At 38.7% G+C, this 19920-nt stretch overlaps 1 protein-coding gene across 2 annotated transcripts in view; it reads right to left on the minus strand.

The window, feature by feature from the left end:
- The window catches only part of eys (eyes shut homolog), a 307099-nt gene that overhangs the window by 226842 nt on the left and 60337 nt on the right, over nt 1–19920 (minus strand). The window contains exon 8 of one of the 2 annotated variants that reach the window (XM_083532265.1): nt 6708–6829. The exons of the other annotated variant lie outside the window; for it this stretch is intronic. Coding sequence (XP_083388391.1) covers nt 6708–6829 — 122 coding nt within the window. The remainder of the gene's footprint in view (nt 1–6707; nt 6830–19920) is intronic. 2 annotated transcript variants of the gene reach the window in all.

Genomic DNA, 19920 nt, shown 5'->3' on the forward strand with positions numbered 1-19920 from the left:
TTACTGTTGGTAATACACTAAGACGTCATGGTTTGAAATCATGCATGGCACGAAAGGTTCCCCTGCTTAAACCAGCACATGTCCAGGCACGTCTTAAGTTTGCCAATGACCATTTGGATGATCCAGAGGAGTCATGGGAGAAAGTCATGTGGTCAGATGAGACCAAAATAGAACTTTTGGGTCATAATTCCACTAAATGTGAAGAAGGGAAGAAGAATGATAAGTACCATCCCAAAAACACCATCCCTACTGTGAAGCATGGGGGTGGTAGCATCAGGGCGACTGCACTGTATTAAGGAGAGGATGACCGGGGCCATGTATTGCGAGATTTTGGGGAACAACCTCCTTCCCTCAGTTAGAGCATTGAAGATGGGTCGAGGCTGGGTCTTCCAACATGACAATGACCCGAAGCACACAGCCAGGATAACCAAGGAGTGGCTCTGTAAGAAGCATATCAAGGTTCTGCCGTGGCCTAGCCAGTCTTCAGGCCTAAACCCAATAGAGAATCTTTGAAGGGAGCTCAAACTCCGTGTTTCTCAGCAACAGGCCAGAAACCTGACTGATCTAGAGAAGATCTGTGTGGAGGAGTGGGCCAAAATCCCTCCTGCAGTGTGTGCAAACCTGGTGAAAAACTACAGGAAACGTTTGACCTCTGTAATTGCAAACAAAGGCTACTGTACCAAATATTAACATTGACTTCTCAGGTGTTCAAATACTTATTTGCAGCTGTATCATACAAATAAATAGATAAATAAAAAATCATTAGGATATTTGGAGATAAAAAATTAGATTATGTCTCTCACAGTGGACATGCACCTACGATGACAATTTCAGACCCCTCCATGATTTCTAAGTTGGAGAACTTGCAAAATAGCAGGGTGTTCAAATACTTCTTTTCCTCACTGTATATATATATATATATATAAAGCTCAAATACCACTGACTTACTCATCACGAAATCTCAAAAACCACTGAACGGATTGCAATGAAATTTGGAACATACCTTCCTCTTGGGTCTTAGGTGCTCACTAAGAAAGGGTTTTGAAAAATTCGCCTTGGATCGCGGCTAACTCCCGAAAAACGCGATTTCTCACGCATTGTACATTCTTCGAAATAACATTACGGATCCTAATGAAACTTACTACATTGTTTCTTATTAGATGTTAGATGCACGATTAAAAATTATTTTCAAAGTAGTTTGCCCTGTATCGGTACTACAAAGGGGTAGTACGTTATATGTTGACGTTACGTTCTGATCTCTGATCATCCAGTCCTGCTCAGTGCTTACTGCTTATTGCCATATTGCTTAGCGTTCTGCCTTCCGTAGCGAAGCACTGGTTCTTTCAGCTAGTATACTATATATATATATATATATATATATATATATATATATATATATATATATATATATATATATATATACACACATACATACATACACACACACACACACACACACACACACACACACACACACCACCCTATTTCTGGACATTTTAACTTCTAATTCGCTTCTGTTCTTTCAGCAGCTGAAATGCTTCAAGTAAGCAAAATTATCTGCCCACAGAATAAGATAATAAAATAAGGTTCTTTTTTACATGCTCAGATATCATTTTTGAAGTGCTGACAAACACGTCTGATCCAATTTTAAACACAATTTATATGTGAATTTTTTTTTTCCCCTCCAGACTTGTACTAAGTTTTACCTGTTTAAATTAATCCTATAATCAGAGTTCTTAAGAAAAATCCAATACCTCGGAATCATTTTTAGAATGCTTCTAAGTATACATGGTAAGCTCCACAATTATTAAAATCCTTTAAAAGGTTTAATATTATGGATAAAAGGGGTTGAGGATAAAAAAAAGGGTAAATTGCTACAATGTGCATATCATCACAAGAAAAAGGAAGGGGGGGGGGGGGGGGTATTTAGACAGATTTTGAGTAAGGTTTCTGGTTTTGGATGTTTGTTTTTAACTCACTTTCCTGCTGAAAAACCAAGGCCTAAGCCAGTATTGTCTTGAAAAGATACTAGGAAATCGATCTAGGATAGTAGAACCAAACTCAACTTAGAACATATTTGAGAGCTAATGATTAAGCTAAGCCCTGATTTTTGCCAAGTTTGACCATATAATAAATCGCTCCTCTGGGTTCTACAATCCGAGCAGAACCCCGCAAACAAATTTCTTCTGTGATTTCTGAACGGTTTGTCGGCATGAAGGTGGCATTTGTAGGAAAAAACTCTGCCCACTGCTGTAGTCTTTGTTATTTTAGGTATCAACAAATAGCCTGCACCTTTTGATCGAAGTAGGCATGGGGGATCATAATAGAACAAAAGTTTGCTCAAATGCTAATGTGCGAGACCAATCAGTGTTTTATATGTGTATTTTGTAATCAATGTGAGATTTAACTGGTAAAAAAAAAAAACCAACAAAAAAAACAACAAAGCTTCAGATGTAGACTAAAAAAAACGGGTGATGTGGTCATATTTTCTAGATCTAGTGAGGATCTTGCTAATCTTGCTGCTGCATTCTGGACTAACTGAAGCTTATTTTTGTACTTACTTGAACACCCAGACAGTAAAACAATACAGTAGTCTAATCTAGATATAACAGAAGCATGCACTAGCACTGTAACATCATTTTTGTTTGGCTTTTTTTTTTTAGGATTTTTTTTTTTTTTACTTTACTATTTTCCAGCCAAAAGAGCGTTTCTAGCCTTTCTGGGACAAAATGCATTTACGATCTCGTTCAGGTGGTTTTATTAGAGACTTCTAAACCATTTGCTCCAAAAGTGGATGGACATTTTTACAGCTCTGCTCTCTCCTGATTTATAAAGCTTAACACTCTTTGGTCTCTTTTCATTATGTGGAATCTGTGCCACGTTTTATTTATCTCTCTAAAAACAGTTACATCACTCTCTTAGACACCGAGCAGGCAAACTAGAATAAGTGCACTGTTAATTGCCTCACACAGATTATAGGTATTTATTACATTTGTTAAAAGACATTCGTCCAAATATCAAGAGATCATCAAAATGTTTCGAGACTAACTGTGCTACTGGTGCTATTCTGACGTTAGCGCATCTGCGATTTCATCACAAAAATCAAAGAGCAATTGTGAAATTCTGTGTAAAACTGCAAATCTGCCACAGAGACGTTTGACATGACACTCGTTTGACGTGCAACGAGTCGTGCAAGAACATCGCTGGAAGATAGGACGAGAGATTAAGAAGATATTCAATGAGTTCAACCTTCGAAAATGTCTAAACCGTTCGGCAACTTGCGCACGATGATCGTCGGCGAAAACAAGCCACGTGATCTCACTTCTGCACCCGCCCTGCTCAACAGATTTCGCTCATGCAGACTTCGGTCCTTATCCGAAGATGAAGGTCCGGATTAAAGGTCACCTTTTTTTGGAGATCCAGTGTGAATCGCAGGAGACTATTAGGACACATTACAGAAGTGCCAGGCAGGAATGCACAGTTGCACAGTATTGCTGTGCAAGGAGAATATTTTGAAGGTGATAGTGTGTAAACATAGATAAATTAAGCACTTTCTTCTAAACAGAGCGTGGCTTGAAACTTTTTGATACCAGCTGGCATGTGATGAATTACTGGGCATATGGTAAATCCTAAGAGCTGTGTATTCATTCGCACTTAATTCTGAAATAGCTGATCTTTTTGTCGCTATATATGTTTTCGCCCCGTTTTTGTGTTTCATGATATTAAATTAGGAAAATACATTTGTAAATAACAAATCTTGTATAAAACCATAATAAAAAGAGTATGTAAAGATATACAGTTTTATTCAGTGTATTTACCTTGGAGATGAGACGACTTAAGCTGATGAAACCGTCGGTGGAGGGGGGCGGGGGGTAGAGGCGATAAGCGGAGGAGGAGGGAAAACTTGTTTTTTACTATCACTTCTGTACACTACGTATCCCTAAACTTTACATTTTTACTTTTTCTTCTTTGCTTATCTTAATTTTCGTCACAATCTTCGCTTTCTGGCTTCGCTTAGCCCTCTAGCAGCGGCGTCTCGAGCTCGTACCTCAATTTTCTGCTTGCGTAACAAAGCAAAAAATTAACGGAGTGACCGCTCGTACCTCGGAAAACTCGTACATTAATGTACTCGTAGGTCAGGGTACCACTGTATGTATGTATGTGTATATATATATATATATATATATATATATATATATATATATATATATATATATATATATATATATATCTACGAGGGCCTGCACTTGCATTAATTATCAGGAATCGATGACACGCTGGTTTCCTCTTATACTCCAATGCTGAAGATCGAGTCTTAACACGTTGTATGGAGGAGGAGGTTTGCCTTATACGAAGGAGAGCAGAAGAGCAACAAAGACAAGCAAACAAAGCTGTGGCAAAAGGAGGAGGGAGTGTACCCTCTGAAAATAGAAAGCGAGGACTGAAAGTATATCAGGACGGATGAGGGCACTGAAGATGAGAAACAGGTCAGAAGGAAGACAATGAAACGTCAGGACAGGACAAATTCATTTACTGTACATTTAGTTTGCACAAAGGAACACAATGTTAATACATTTTTAATTGTATATTGCTTTTAACAACATTGTCTCAAAGCTGCTTTACACAGATAAAATGTATAAGTTTGTTGCTTATAATTGTAAGCTTGTCCCTAATTAGTGAGCCAGTGGTGATTGTGCGAAGAAAAAAACTCTGAGTTGGCATGAGGAAGAAACCTTTAAAAGAACCAGACTCAAAAGGGAACCCGTCCCCATCCTCAACACCGAACGTCCATTCATTACAGGTCCATCATTGTCTACAGTGACAGATGATTAAAGCCAACCTGTGGTCCCGAGCCGTTATAGAAGACTTGATATTAATTACGGTCCAAATTGATCCTCAAAGTTCGTAAGTTGCTTAGTAACTTCATAGATCTTGTTGATCTTGATGCACTTATGCAGATACTGGTCAAGAGCTTTAGTTAACGCTCACATCAACCATAAGAATGGGAATAGGCCATAACCTTCACCCTAGTTCCTGTTGGGGGTTACACTCAAAAACCTTTAGGATCGGTGGACTGTGATTAATGTAAACAGTCTGCTACAATGAACAATTTTGCCTGTTAATTAGTGGTCAGCTGATAATCGACAATAAATAAAACTCTAATGGTTCCTCTCAAGGTTTCTTCCTCAAACCATCTCAGGGAATTTTTCCTTGCCATTGTTTTGACTGATTTATAAGTAGTACATTTATTTATTTTTCGTCTTCTATTTATAACTGGCTGTTAAAAGTGCAATACAAATAACATTTCATTGAATTGCGATCCAAGTTAGTTGTAAGAAATTAATTGCGGAAATGCGAATAAAGAAAATGAATTGAAAGAAATGGGATCCGAGTTGGTATAAGTATAGCTGATATGCTTGGACTTTCACACAATAAAGTCGAGTCTCCACAAAATTGTGGAAACAAATACATTTACTAACCAAGACTACATTACACAAAAAAATAAAAATAAATAAAAAATTATTTCGGCTTCTCCCATTAGGGGTCGCCACAGCGGATCATCCATGATTTGGCACATTTTTACGCTGGATGCCCTTCCTAACGCAACCCTCCTCATTTATCTGGGCTTGGAACCGGCACTAAGAGTATCTGGGGTTGGTTCCCTGACCGGGGATCGAACCCGGGCGGCAGCGGTAAGAGCGCCGCATCCTAACCACTAGAACACCATCTACACTAATTTGGCTAAATTTGAAAATGGCGTTTTTGGTTAAAAACGATAGTTTCCCAAAAGCTCATCCACAGTAAAACGTCCAAAAAAACGCTCACGTTCCTCTACTCTGCATGAGCGAAGCGGAAGATGCTTCGACCTGCGTCATTTCCACCTGACGTATATAATGACTTTTCGGCTCTTTGAAATGTCGTCGTAAAAGTTGTCACTTTGCGACACGAAAAGCGGCGTTTTCAAATTGTTCCACTTTGAGCTTCGTTTTCGAAAAGCTACATTGACTAAAAGTGCAATGTCTCAGTGTAGAAACGAAAAGTCTTAGTGTGAACCTAAACAAATAGATTTAATAAATGAATGTTCATTTTATCGTTAGCATTTGACCAATCAACTAATAACGATTTATTACAATAAAAGCAATGATTAACTCATTCATTAAAAACTACCCAGTTATTAGCAGTTCCCGCTGCCAGAAATGTGTTCTGATGAGAAAGGCCGGAGAAGACAGGACGTCTCACAAAGCAACATAATCACGTCGCACATTAAAGCGACTAGATGCCCCTTCTGTCAGCCAAGAACAAGAGTCTGAACCTACAATGGGAATATAATGTCACCTGTTGGTTCATGAAATGTGAAGTCCAAGGAGCTCAGCAAGTTATGGAAGACTCACACCACCCCCTTGAACACGAGTTACTGAGATCACATGGTATTTTTGAAACTTCAACCTGTATTTATATATTATTATTTACACGGCTGCAATATTCCTGAGGTTCATCACGCAACTGATAATGCTGTTCTATCTCATCATCATTCATTTCTCAACTGCCATGACTACCCCCTGCAGTAAATCCTTCAGCCAAACAAAACTGAAGTTCGACTTCATATTGGAGTCTCAAGTCACGTCAAAGGTTATTTGCAATAACAGGATGCGGCGCTTTTAATTTCCTGAGGTACACCAGGATTTAAGTATTCGAGCGAAACTCACCAGATGGAAGTCGACACAAGTCGAGTTGTTCTCGCATGCGTTGCCAAGGCAGTCGTCGATGTCCTGCTCACACCTCACTCCAGCGTAACCGGGGTTACAAAGGCAGTAATACCTATCCACAACTGCAGAACAAAACAAAACAAAAAGAGAAAGAGAACCAGACAATTCCATTGTCACAAGGGCCGGAAAAATGACTTCCGAGCAAATAAGCAATGAAATCAGGTCAACTTCATGATTTACTCTCGGGGCAGAAAAACCTCTCTGGTCAGAGCTTGGTTAAAAATAAAGCACTTTTTTCTTATAATATAGATTATAAATATATATATATATATATATATATATATATATATATATATATATATATGTAAAAAGATAGATAGATAGATAGATAGATAGATAGATAGATAGATAGATAGATAGATAGATAGATAGATAGATAGATAGATAGATAGATAGATAAATCCTTAATAAAAGAAAAAAGCACACATGCCATGAATTCCTATAACATTTTTAAAAGCAAAATCATTAACGATCATTACTTCCTGTCTAAACATTTCAAAATATCTATATATTATGTATGATATGTTTGTTTGTGTCTCTTTAATCAGCTCTATACTATACACAAATTCTGCATTGAATCTTTACAGGTGGATCTTTTAAACTCTTCACATCTCCACAGCCGTATAGAGAAAGCCGGTGGGGGAAGAAGGTAATTGTGGGATTCTTCTAGAAGCACTTTTTTTTTTTTTTTTTTTTTTTTGCAAAGCCAGCTCCTGTGTCCCAAGATTCTTCATTATGCCTGAGATTTAGCACATAATCTCTGTCGTCACTCCGTCTCGGCACGTGTAGCATCTATTGCTCTAATTAACTGCTTGGGGTCCTTGGTGGCAGCCACCATTACTCAAGGCGGCTGCCACCAAGAAACCTCTCTTTGTCCCAGTGCATCCCCTTCCCCTGTGTGCAGCCCCACACACACACACACACACACACAGAAGTAAAGACAGATGAGAATGAAAAAAGCCAGATTTTTTTCATGTCTCTATCCACCTTGGTTCAGCATTTTCAAGATAAAGAAAGTACATTGATTTGTTTTACAGGAAAGAGACTTTTTGTACGTTTGTGAGACTACAAAATACAGACCACTAGCTGTAGTTTATTGCATTAAAATTACATTTGAGAAAATGCAGACAATTATCATTTACTATCACCACACACACACTGTGTATATATACAGTGGAACCTCGATACTCGCAACCTCGGTAGTTCGCGACTTTTCATTTGGAACCGGACTAAGAATAACTTGTGAAAACTCCGATACTTCGCAAGAAGCCGCGAGTGGCTCGAAAGTTCGAAGTAAAATTTCAAAACAGAGTTTGTACTAATAAATTACATAATATTTGGAAAGCTATTTTATTATTGTATCATTCAGTTAAAGTAGTAAATAAAACATTGAGACAAGTAATACACAGTTTCTGTTGAGTTTACAGTACAGTAAACTACTGAGTACAGTACATGTACAATTTCCCTTGAAAAGACACAGTCTAGACATCACGATTTGTCAAACAAATCTTTAGACTTGCCCATTTTTCCTGCATTTAACACTTCAACTTTAAGGACAAAGAACAAAACATTGCTCTCTTCTAAAGTGGCCTTTTATTACTCCTGATCTAAATCCTATCGAACATCTGTGGAAAGAGCTGAAAACACTCTTGAGAAGGTATCCTTCAAACCTGAGAGTGCTGGAGCAGTTTGCTCATGTGGTGTGACCCAAAATACCTGTCTACAGGTGCAGAAGTCTCATTGTAAGTTACAGAAATTGCTTGATTGCTGTGATCACCTCAAAAGCTTGTGCAACTAAATATTAAGTTAAGGGAACCACCATTTTTGTCAAGGGCAATTTAATTAGGTTTATTTTTTTATTATTATTACTTTTGTCAGTTTTAAGTTATTTCAGTGCCCATTGTGGGCTTTTCATTCATTATTAGAAGGGTAGCAACAGTTTTGTTCATGTCTGTGTGTATGTATATATACATTACATACGTATGTTTTAAAACGAGCTCCGTTTACAAGAAAGCTCTGTTAAATGCACATTGACACACTATCACCTTCAAAATAGTCCCCTTGCACAGCAATACTGAGCTCCTAGCGTTTCTGCCACTTCTGGAATGTGTTCTGGAAGTCTTCTTTCGAAGCGTGTCAAGCACCTTCTGTGATTTTTGCTGGATCTTTGCAACGGTGTTGCAAGGTGGATTTTGGATCAGAAGGGTGAAGTCCACAGGAGACAAATCTGGGGACAAGGGTGGGAGCGGAACCGAGAATGGGGATTGTTTTTCCGCCGATCATCATGCACAAATTGCCGAATGGTTTTGACATTTTCAGGGGTTGAATTCGTTGAAGGTCTTCCCGATCTTTTGTCATCTTTCCGGTGATGTTCTTTTCGTTGCGGCATCGCCGTATGTCAAAGGCATGTCATGTCAAGTCAAGAGTCAAGTCAAGAGGCTTTTATTGTCATTTTTACTATACACAGTGGTACACAGTACACAGTAAAAATAAAAACAACGTTCCTTCAGAACCCTGGTGCTACACTAAACAACAAAACAACAACAGCATAGAGCTACAACACAAACAAAAAGTGCATCGAGTGCAACCTGGTGCAAACAGTGCAAACAAAAGAACAGTACAGACAGACAGTGCAGACAGACAACACAAGACAGGACAAAAGACAAAAAAACAAGTATAGCGCCGACTATACAAACGTCTTTGTGGCAGATTTGCCCAGTTTCATGCAGAATATTACGCTTGCTGTTTGCTCTAACTTGCTGTCTATGATGAAATTGCAGACGTGGTAAGGCATGTGGTCAGAATAGCACCATCCGTCTTGGAACTTTTTGATGGTACCTCATATATGAGTATCTGCTGTATGATAAAATGTATGTCTACACACACAACTATAGTTCCTTTTCTGCAAAAAAAAAAAAAAAACTGAATATTTGTTCAAAGCACTACCACATTCAAATGAGCAGGATCCAGTTCAGGTCAAGAAGATTTCTAAAAAAGAATGAAAGAAAGAACAGCACAGAGCCTCAGGCTTTGATTGCATTACCTGTCATTCATCATCAATTATTCAAATTACCGTGCACTACTTCCCTAATTGATCTGTTTTCATTGCCGAGTTAACATATGAGTGCACCTGAGCTAATATACCTGCACGGTCACGTCGCATGGAGGATCTCATTCTCTTGACACTACTTAATGAATGTTAATAAAAGCTTTAAAAAAAAAAAAAAGTGGACTTGGAGCACCATCAATAAGCCTAATGGGTCTAACAAACCCTGTATGAAAATGGACACGGCCTGACCAGCACTTAGCTGCTCACAGCACAGGACTACAGACGACTACAGCTGTATATGATTTAGGTTTGATGGAGAATGATGGAGAGAACGAATGAATGTGAGTCCAGATGTGAATAATAGCTGCAACTTTTTTTTTTTTTTTTTTTTTACCAGAAAGCATAGTGACTAGATGTAAAGTTTTTTAATTTTATGTACAAAAAATTTATTAAAATGTACTTTTTGCTTATACAGGAAAACAAATTAGCATTTAATATTTCATACATTAAATTATTATGATGCCAATAAATAAAAAAAATGTTAAATCTAAGATATGAGAATAAAGTCGTAGCAATACGAGAATAAAGTCATAATAATTTAAGTAAAAAGTCGAGTGTCTGTGATCAACCAGTTCAGGGACTATTTTTTTTTTTCATCATCATCCTCATAAACTCTTGTAAAACAACATACTGCAAAAAAGTCACATTTTTTCTTCTGAATAAAATTAAGTTTCCTACTGAACCACTGCAGTGTCAGTTTACTAATTAGAACTTCGTGCCAACAAAATGTTTCTCGCAATTCTGCATTTTTTCTTTAATTTTTAATCTATTGCTACAACTTTATTTTTACATTTTCGGCTTTAGTCTTAAAACGTTTACTTTCTTCTCGTAACTTCAACTTTATCCTTGCAACTTTGACTTTATTTTCAGAACCCAGTCTTTATTGTAATTTTTACTTTGTCAGAATATTTCGAATTTTATTCTCAACACATTTAGATTTTATTCTATTAATTTCGACTTTATTCTTGTCATTTCGTCTTTATTCCCTTATTGCTAATAACTTCTCTAAATATTTCGACTTTATTCCCAAAACATCTATTATTGTATGAGGACAGTGTGACATGAGTGATGACAGACTGGTTCAAGGTGGAGGCTGGAATGCATCAAGGATCAGCTCTGAGCCCTTTCCTGTTTGCAGTGGTGATGGACAGGCTGACGGACGAGGTCAGACAGGAGTCTCAGTGGACTATTAAGTTTGCAGATTATATTGTGGTCATGGTTTGATGATGTAAGGTTTAGTCTTTTTAAAACCAGTAAAATATTACTGATTTAAATGCATTTCTTTTTGGTGCATTCATTTCCTCCACCTAATTTTTTATATCCTACAAATGATGAGGCCTTCAATGATAAAATCAATTGCTTGATGCTAAAAAGTTATAGTTGGGTCTCCCCAAGGATTTACATAGTCAAAACAGAGTGCTGTCTATAGTCGACAGTCAAATCATCTGTCTGTTTATGTCTGTTGGAAGGGAGACAAATGGGTCAACAAAAACATTATTTTCTTTTCACACACACACACACACACACACACAGACCCAAGTGCTAAACCTAACTGACGATGCCAGGATGTACAGAACATAACAAAAAAAGATATAGAAGAAAATATAAACACATTTTGGATCAATAAACCTAAAAGAAAGTAAATAAATAACTGCAGAAAGGCCACACTGCAGAAATGATTCGTACATTTCGCATATCGGCAAATCTAATTAAATCCGCTAAATTGCCTGCGCGAGGGTGCTTTAGGTACAGCGCCGCATCGATGCACCGAAAAACAATTCAAAATTAATTCATGGAATGAAATTAGAAGGAAATAAACCTTTACAGAATCTCCCAGACATTGTTAAATATTTAAATACCTGTTAAGCTGCTCCTGTGTCGATCGGGGATCATGGCTGTGCATTAACTTATTTGCGAGAAAACTAGTAGTTCTATTTGAAATCATACATTGGACACCCCCAAATAAGCAAAATGGTATGATTGATATTAATATATAAATATATATATATATTTTTTACGTATCCAAAACCGCCTGTGATAAAAGAAAAACCACGATAAATGGACGCCACTCCAAAAATGCTATTTTATGTATACAGTACTGTACTAAGATTACACTTCTTTTTAAAATTAATAATTATATTTTTATTCATGAATTTCATAATTTCAACAAAACTCCATAAATACAATTCCCTACTGTATAAGTTTTTTGGTCCGTGAGAGACAGGGAAAATCAGCTAAACAAATAACTGTCTGTCTGTCTGTCTGTCTGTCTGTCTGTCTGTCTGTCTGTCTGTCTATCTATCTATCTATCTATCTATCTATCTATCTATCTATCTATCTATCTATCTATCTATCTATCTATCTATCTATCTATCTAATCTATAATGAAAAAAGACACCAAAAATGGAAACGGCAAAAGTTCTGAACACGTCTCACTCACTAAGAGAACGGCATTAACGGTCCACAGAGAATCCCTAGACCAAACACCACTGCGCGTCTCCCATTTTCAATAGACCACCTTGATGTTCCACGATCCTCCAGGCATGTTCAGCAGATAGATGAGGCAAAAGCTAGAAATGGACTATTATGGACCGTATATGGAGAAGGGGGGGAAAAAAAAAAAAGGAGCTTTGTACAGATTGTAAGCATGGTGGAAGGAGCATCACTGTCTGGAGGCTGCAATACTGCCTCAGGGACTTGCGATGATTGAGGAAATAAATGTCCCAAAACACCTGAGAGTAAAAAAAAAAAAGGCTAAAAGAGCCACATTGGTGTTTTTTAAATGGGGGAAAGTCAGAGAGCCGTGAGCTGAAGACAGCTGTTTATCGGTAACATGCACACAAAAGTCTATTGAAATAATGATGAACTTAAATAGATGTGCGTAAAGGAATGGTCTAAAACGCCTACAGTATAAAGTGTCACCTTGTAACAGCAAAAGATTTTCTTCATTACACCTTTAAATTAATAAAATCTCTATGATAATTAAATGAACATGGTGGGATTTAGGTTTTGGAGATGCACAAGTTCCATTTGTTGGCGTAGATATGGTGCATCTATGCTGGAAACGGCATATTTTAACTTCACTGTACAAAAAATAAAAAATAAAAAATTTCTTTTAAACCGACAAAAGGATTTGGAATTGTTTATTGCATATTCAATAAAAAGAAAATCAGATTTTTCTTTTTTTTTGCTAAAAAACAAATGGAATGGACAAAACATGGACAAAAACTGGACAACCTTCAGAGGCAATCGATGCAAATCTCTAAATTAGGATTTCGGCCTGTCTAGAGGTTGTTTGGCCAACTTCTAATAAACAACCTGCTCCAGCTATCTCAGGGTTGAAACATGCCTTCTTTTCAGACTGCATCTCTCACCTCTTTTCCCATAGATGTTGGATGGATCAAATTCGGATCATGGCTCATGGAAGGCCACATTTAGAATATTGCAGTGTTTGGGGTGCTTTTAGCTCCATGATTCAGTCATTATCCCGTTGGAGGACCCATGAGCTGCAACCAAGACTGCTTTCCGTACTGGGCAGTATGCTTCACTCCAGAATGGCTTGTTTTTTTAGATTACATTGTGCCCTGCACGGATTCGAGGCTTCCTGTGCCAAAAGCAGCAATGACGTTCCAAAATATAATCCAACCTCCTCCATGTTCCACGGTAGGTATCGTATTCATTTTCTTCAAAAAACTTCATTTTGTACGAACAGTTGCTGCAGTTCGTCTCCTCTTGCCCATAGGATATTCTCCCAGAAGCAGTGTTGCTTGTCGGTATGCACAAATACAAAAAAGTTTGAAACATCACCATCATTCATTATATTCAGGTTTGTAAATCGGTCTATATTCTACCTTTAGATTACAGCGATTCTAGTGATTTGAGCATTAGACATAAAATCTCTTTTTAAAATTTCTTTTTTTTCTACTGATTATATATTATAGAAAAATCTAAATGACACCAAATCAAACTGTCACTTCAGAAACTCTCTAAAGCATCAGTTATAAACTAGTATTGGGAAGATCGGATCATTTTAGTGACTCGGTTCTTAAAATCTCCATCAACATGAAAGAATCTTTTTCGAGTCATTTAGTTCATTTTGTTCCTTTGATCACATAATAAGCAGATCCCCAGCACGTCTACAAACACCAACTTTAAATATAGAGCCAATGATTTATATACACTCTATTGCCAAAAGTATTGGGTCACCTGGTCATAAGTACGGTATGTGATTTTTGGGCATTGCATTTCACATTTAGTCCCAATTTTCTCTTATAATTCCCTCCACTCTTATGGAAAGATGTTCCGCTATTATGAAAGGCAGATACTGATGTAGGTGAGGAGACCTGGGGTGCAGTCAGCGTTCCAATTCATCTCAAAGGTGTTCAGTAGGGATGAGATCAGAGCTCTATAGCAGGCCACTAAAGATCTTCCTCTCTAAAGCATGTAAACCAGATCTTCAAGGAGCTCACTTTGTGCACAGGAGCATCGCCATGCTGGAACAGGTCTGGGTTTCCGAGTTCAAGTGAATGCTAAATGTAATTAAAGGCATCGAATGACATCCTGTACAATTGAGTGCCTCCAGTTTTGTGGTAACAGTTTGGAAAAGAACCACATATAGCAGGAAAGGGCAGGTGACCCAATACTTTTGGCAATATAGTGTATGTATAAATAACTGTATAGCGTTCTGTATACGGGAGTCACGATAAAATAACGAACGACTTGGAACAAAGCGCTACCTGTACATAACCCAGAGAGATTTTAGGAAGCTTTGCTAATGTGCTTTCAGTATAAAAATGAACAAATCACTCTCAGACGACATGAAAAATAACAACAACAAAAAAATCACTACTTTAAAAAAGCTCATTAGAAGCAAATTCACCGGCATACAGTAGTAGATTTACTAAAAAACCATAACATCCAAACCCGCTGCTAGGTTTTTTTCTTTGCTACAATACACTGAATATGATAAATTGCCTAAATATGAATCCTTTAATAAATGTGCCAGGAATTTTTTACTTTATTTTTTACACCAGCCTAGATAAACGAGCAAAAGTGAACCTGAAAATACAGCCCTTTTCAGTTTCAGTCTAGGACTCGATGACACATTTGCCTGTTATACTTTTTCCCCCATGAGTAGGACCAACTAATACAAAACTGTTCTCTCTTTGAAATGTTAACAGGTCACAAGAGGACCTGTCCCTGGCAGGGGAACGCTGCAAGGCACGTTCTGTCCCTGTTGGACTCGCCCACACGCAATCTTCCTCGACACTTAAACGGTGGAGTTGCAGTTGGGAGGCTATTTCTTATTTCCTATATGCAAAAAGTTTTGTTCGAATACCACATGTTCTAGTAAAAGTAGCACCGCACCATGTTGTGCGCCACTGGATCCAAAGTACAAGTGTGATGCAATACATTAATACTGCTTTAAAAAAATACAAAATAAATGCAGAGAGATTTTCCATTACCAGAGGTAGAAAGAGTACAAATTTCTACTCCATTTTCTTCTGTACATTTCTAGGTATGTATTCTAAGTAAAAGTACTGTTACTTCGAACAAATTTTAAAACGAGTAAAGTTAACCGTCTAAAATCCCGATCTACTTAAAAAAAAAAAAAAAAAAAGCTCATTTAAAATGTACAAATTTAAACATTTTAAATTTAAAGTTACTTTTGTTTGTTTTTTAACAATTAGGTGGAGGACAAAAGGATAATCTCAAATTAGCTGTTTTTAACTGAAGCAACACCTTTACAAGTGCACTACAGTCCATCATTTGAGTCTAATGCGAGTAAAAATAAATAAACAAATAAATAAATAAATGTATTATAACGAGAGAAATTGCAAATGCATATTCAGAATTCAGACAACTTTCGATTCGATAGCATTTTGCTTTCAGCTGGATCTTTCTTTCTTGTACATTTAGTGTGTTTGTTCTATCTATCATGATCTACATGATGATTCTATCAAGTGCAATATTTTCCGAGGTGCAATTATTTCTCCTTGCTTAATTTTTTTCGGATTTTTTTTTTTTTACTCAGTAACAAATGTGATTTTAAACGTAGTTAAGTACAATACTTCAAACAAAATATTTAGGTAAAAGTAAAAATTACAGATTTTAAAAACTACTAGTAAAAGTACACAAAAAAAACCTACCCGATTACAATTGCACGAGTCAATGTAACTTTGTACTATTCTGGCTAAAGTTCGTCGCCACGATCGTCCAGCTGCTCTCTTAACTTTATATACTCACAGCACAGCACATTTCTTCTAGGACAACACTGAGGAAAGAGGTCGGTAGGACGGCGTGAAGATAATCTATCTTATGCTTTTATGACATTTACAGTATATCTGTGTAGGTTTGAAACAGCAACGGGGAACAAAAAAACATTTTTTTTTTAAAGAATTCCTATTATAGTAAAGATTGAAATAGGTCACCTGACTCAAAACGACCAGTCGTATACAACTGTATACTCTATGGCCAAAACTTTTGCGAACACCTAACCATCACAAGCGTACGTGCTTTCTGAAGATCGTACACAAGATTCTGATTTACCATATCAATGCTGTGGAAAAATTGTGGGGACCTTTGGAGTATGTTTGTGGGGACTTCAATTCAATTCAGCCATAATTAGATGTCTTGGGGGGTAAATTCATCCCAAAGATGTTCCATTCCAGTTTTAGCAAACCAGTTAATCATTCTTTGTGCACAGGAGACCAATCTTTATGAAACATATTTCGGTGCCTTAGCTTCAATGCTGCAAACTACAACTACATCTAGAGTCATCCTGTAGTATGTTTCTGTTATGGCATTTCCAGGACAGACTGAATTATTGAGAAATAGCTAAATGAATAAGTGCCATTCTTCAGGTGTGATGACAATGGCAAATCTCCTTTCATCATCCTTATCAGTTTACATATTCTAGTAAAATATTTTTGGCATTGATTCGCCGAGTGTTTTTCTACTAAATTACTCAAGTGAACGAGTTGTCATAATATTCTCAATATGTGGGTTTTGCATAAACCGAAAGGATGGCTTGTATAATTAGGTAATAGGTCATGTTGAGGCAAAATGATGCTGCCTGATTAGATATATGCTATGATGAAAGATTCTGAAACATCTATTGTCATCTGTCCACAATAAGAATAACACTGAAGAATAACATCGTACTGGAAGACCACCACAGAGACAGTCAGGAAAAATCACTTGAGATGTACAAATACTATTGGAAACATGTGCAACTACCCAATCAGGCAATTTTGCTAATTATGCAAATTAGTTTGTTAGTTCGATCAACCCAGCCATTAGGGGGGCACAAGCCAGTGTACTCTTAGTGCCGGTCCCAAGCCCGGGTAAATGGGGAGGGTTGCGTAAGGAAGGGCATCCAGCGTAAAACATGTGCCAAATCAAATATGCGGATCACAAATGAGAATTTCATACCGGATCGGTCGAGGCCCGGGTTAACAACGACCGCCACAGGTATCGTTAGCCGACAGGGTACCGGTGGAAATTGGGCTACTGTTGGCCGAAGGAGGAGAAGGAGAGGAGGAAGGCGTCTACAGAGACGGCAGGAAAAGGAGCAGTGTAGGAGAGTAGAGGTTCGGGTTGGTACTTTAAATGTTGGTACTATGACGGGTAAAGGGAGAGAGATAGCTGATATGATGGAGAGGAGAAAGGTAGATGTGTTGTGTGTTCAGGAGACCAAGTGGGAAGGGAGTAAGGCCAGGAACATTGGAGGTGGGTTTAAACTGTGTTATCATGGTGTGGATGGGAAGAGAAATGGTGTAGGGGTGATTCTGAAGGAAGCGTACAGTAAGAGTGTAGTGGAGGTGAAGAGAGTTTCTGATAGGGTGATGATCGTGAAGGTGGAAGTTGAAGAGATGATAAATGTCATCAGTGCCTATGCTCCACAAGTTGGCTGTGAGATGGAGGAGAAAGAAAGATTCTGGAGTGAATTAGATGAAGTGGTAGATGGTGTACCTAGGAAAGAACGATTGGTGATTGGGGCAGACTTTAATGGGCATGTAGGTAAAGGGAACAGAGGTGATGAGGAGGTGATGGGTAGGTATGGTTTAAAGGAGAGGAATGTGGAAGGGCAGATGGTGGTAGATTTTGCTAAAAGGATGGAAATGGCAGTGGTGAACACGTATTTTAAGAAGACGGAGGATCATAGGGTGACGTATAAGAGTGGAGGAAGGTGCACACAGGTGGATTATCTTCTGTGTAGGAGATGCAACCTGAAGGAGATTGGAGACTGTAAGGTGTTGGCGGGGGACAGTGTAGCTAGACAGCATCGGATGGTGGTCTGTAGGATGGTTTTGGAGGCGAAGAAGAAGAGGAGGAAAGTAAGGTTTGAAACAAGAATAAGATGGTGGAAACTGAAGGAGGAAGAGTGTAGTGTGAGGTTCAGGGAAGAGGTCAGACAGGGGCTTGGTGGTGGTGAAGAGGTGCCGGATGATTGGGCAACTACTGCAGGAGTGATGAGGGAGGCAGCTAGAAAAGTACTTGGTGTGACATCTGGAAATAGAAAGCAAGACAAGGAGACGTGGTGGTGGAATGAGGAAGTGCAGGAGAGCATTAGGGGAAAGAGGTTGGCAAAACAGAAGTGGGATCGACAGAGTGATGAGAAAAGTAGGCAGGAGTACAAGGAGATGCGGCAGCAGGTTAAAAGGGATGTGGCGAAAGCCAAGGAAAAGGCATATGAGGAACTGTATAAGAGGTTGGACACTAAGGAAGGAGAAAAGGATTTATACCGATTGGCCAAGCAGAGGGACCGAGCTGGGAAGGATGTACTGCAAGTTAGAGCAATAAAGGATGGAGAGGGAACTGTGTTGACTAGTGAGGAGAGTGTGTTGAGAAGATGGAGGGAGTATTTTGAGCAGCTGATAAATGAGGAAATTAAGAGAGAGAGAAGGTTGGAAGATGTGGAGTTGGTGAAGCAGGATGTAGATAGGATTAGTAAGGAGGAAGTGAGAGCAGCGATTAAGAGGATGAAGAATGGAAAGTCGGTTGGACCAGATGACATACCGGTAGAAGCATGGAGATGTTTAGGAGAGATGGCAGTGGAGTTTTTAACCAGATTGTTTAACAGGATTCTGGAAGGGGAGAGGATGCCTGAGGAATGGAGAAGGAGTGTGCTGGTACCGATCTTTAAGCATAAGGGAGATGTGCAGACCTGCAGTAACTACAGGGGAATTAAGTTGATCAGTCACACCATGAAGTTATGGGAAAGAGTAGTGGAAGCCAGGCTGAGAGAAGAGGTGACCATCTGTGAGCAACAGTATGGTTTCATGCCAAGGAAGAGCACCACAGATGCCTTATTTGCTTTGAGGATGTTGATGGAGAAGTATAGAGAAGGACAGAAGGAGCTGCATTGTGTATTTGTGGATTTAGAGAAAGCGTACGACAGGGTGCCGAGAGAGGAGTTGTGGTATTGTATGAGGAAGTCAGGTGTGTCAGAGAAGTATGTGAGGGTTGTGCAGGACATGTATGAGGACAGTGTGACGGCAGTAAAGTGTGCAGTAGGTACGACAGACTGGTTCAGGGTGAAGGTTGGACTGCATCAAGGATCGGCCCGGAGCCCTTTCCTGTTTGCAGTGGTGATGGACAGGTTGACGGACGAGGTCAGACAGGAGTCTCCCTGGACTATGATGTTTGCAGATGATATTGTGATTTGTGGTGAGAGTAGAGAGCAGGTTGAGAAGAGCCCGGAGAGGTGGAGATATGCGCTGGAGAGAAGGGGAATGAAAGTCAGTAGGAGTAAGACAGAGTACATGTGTGTGAATGAGAGGGAGGGCAGTGGAGTGATGCGGTTGCAGGGAGAAGAGGTGGAGAAGGTGGAGGAGTTCAGGTACCTGGGGTCAACAGTGCAAAGTAATGGAGAGTGTGTTAGAGAAGTAAAGAAAAGAGTGCAGGCAGGGTGGAGTGGGTGGAGAAGAGTGACAGGAGTGATTTGTGATAGAAGAGTATCTGCAAGAATGAAAGGGAAAGTTTATAGGACTGTGGTGAGACCTGCGATGTTGTATGGATTAGAGACAGTGGCATTGAGTA

This window comes from Silurus aristotelis, assembly GCF_946808225.1.
Source record: "Silurus aristotelis genome assembly, chromosome: 27".
Lineage (NCBI taxonomy): Eukaryota > Metazoa > Chordata > Actinopteri > Siluriformes > Siluridae > Silurus > Silurus aristotelis.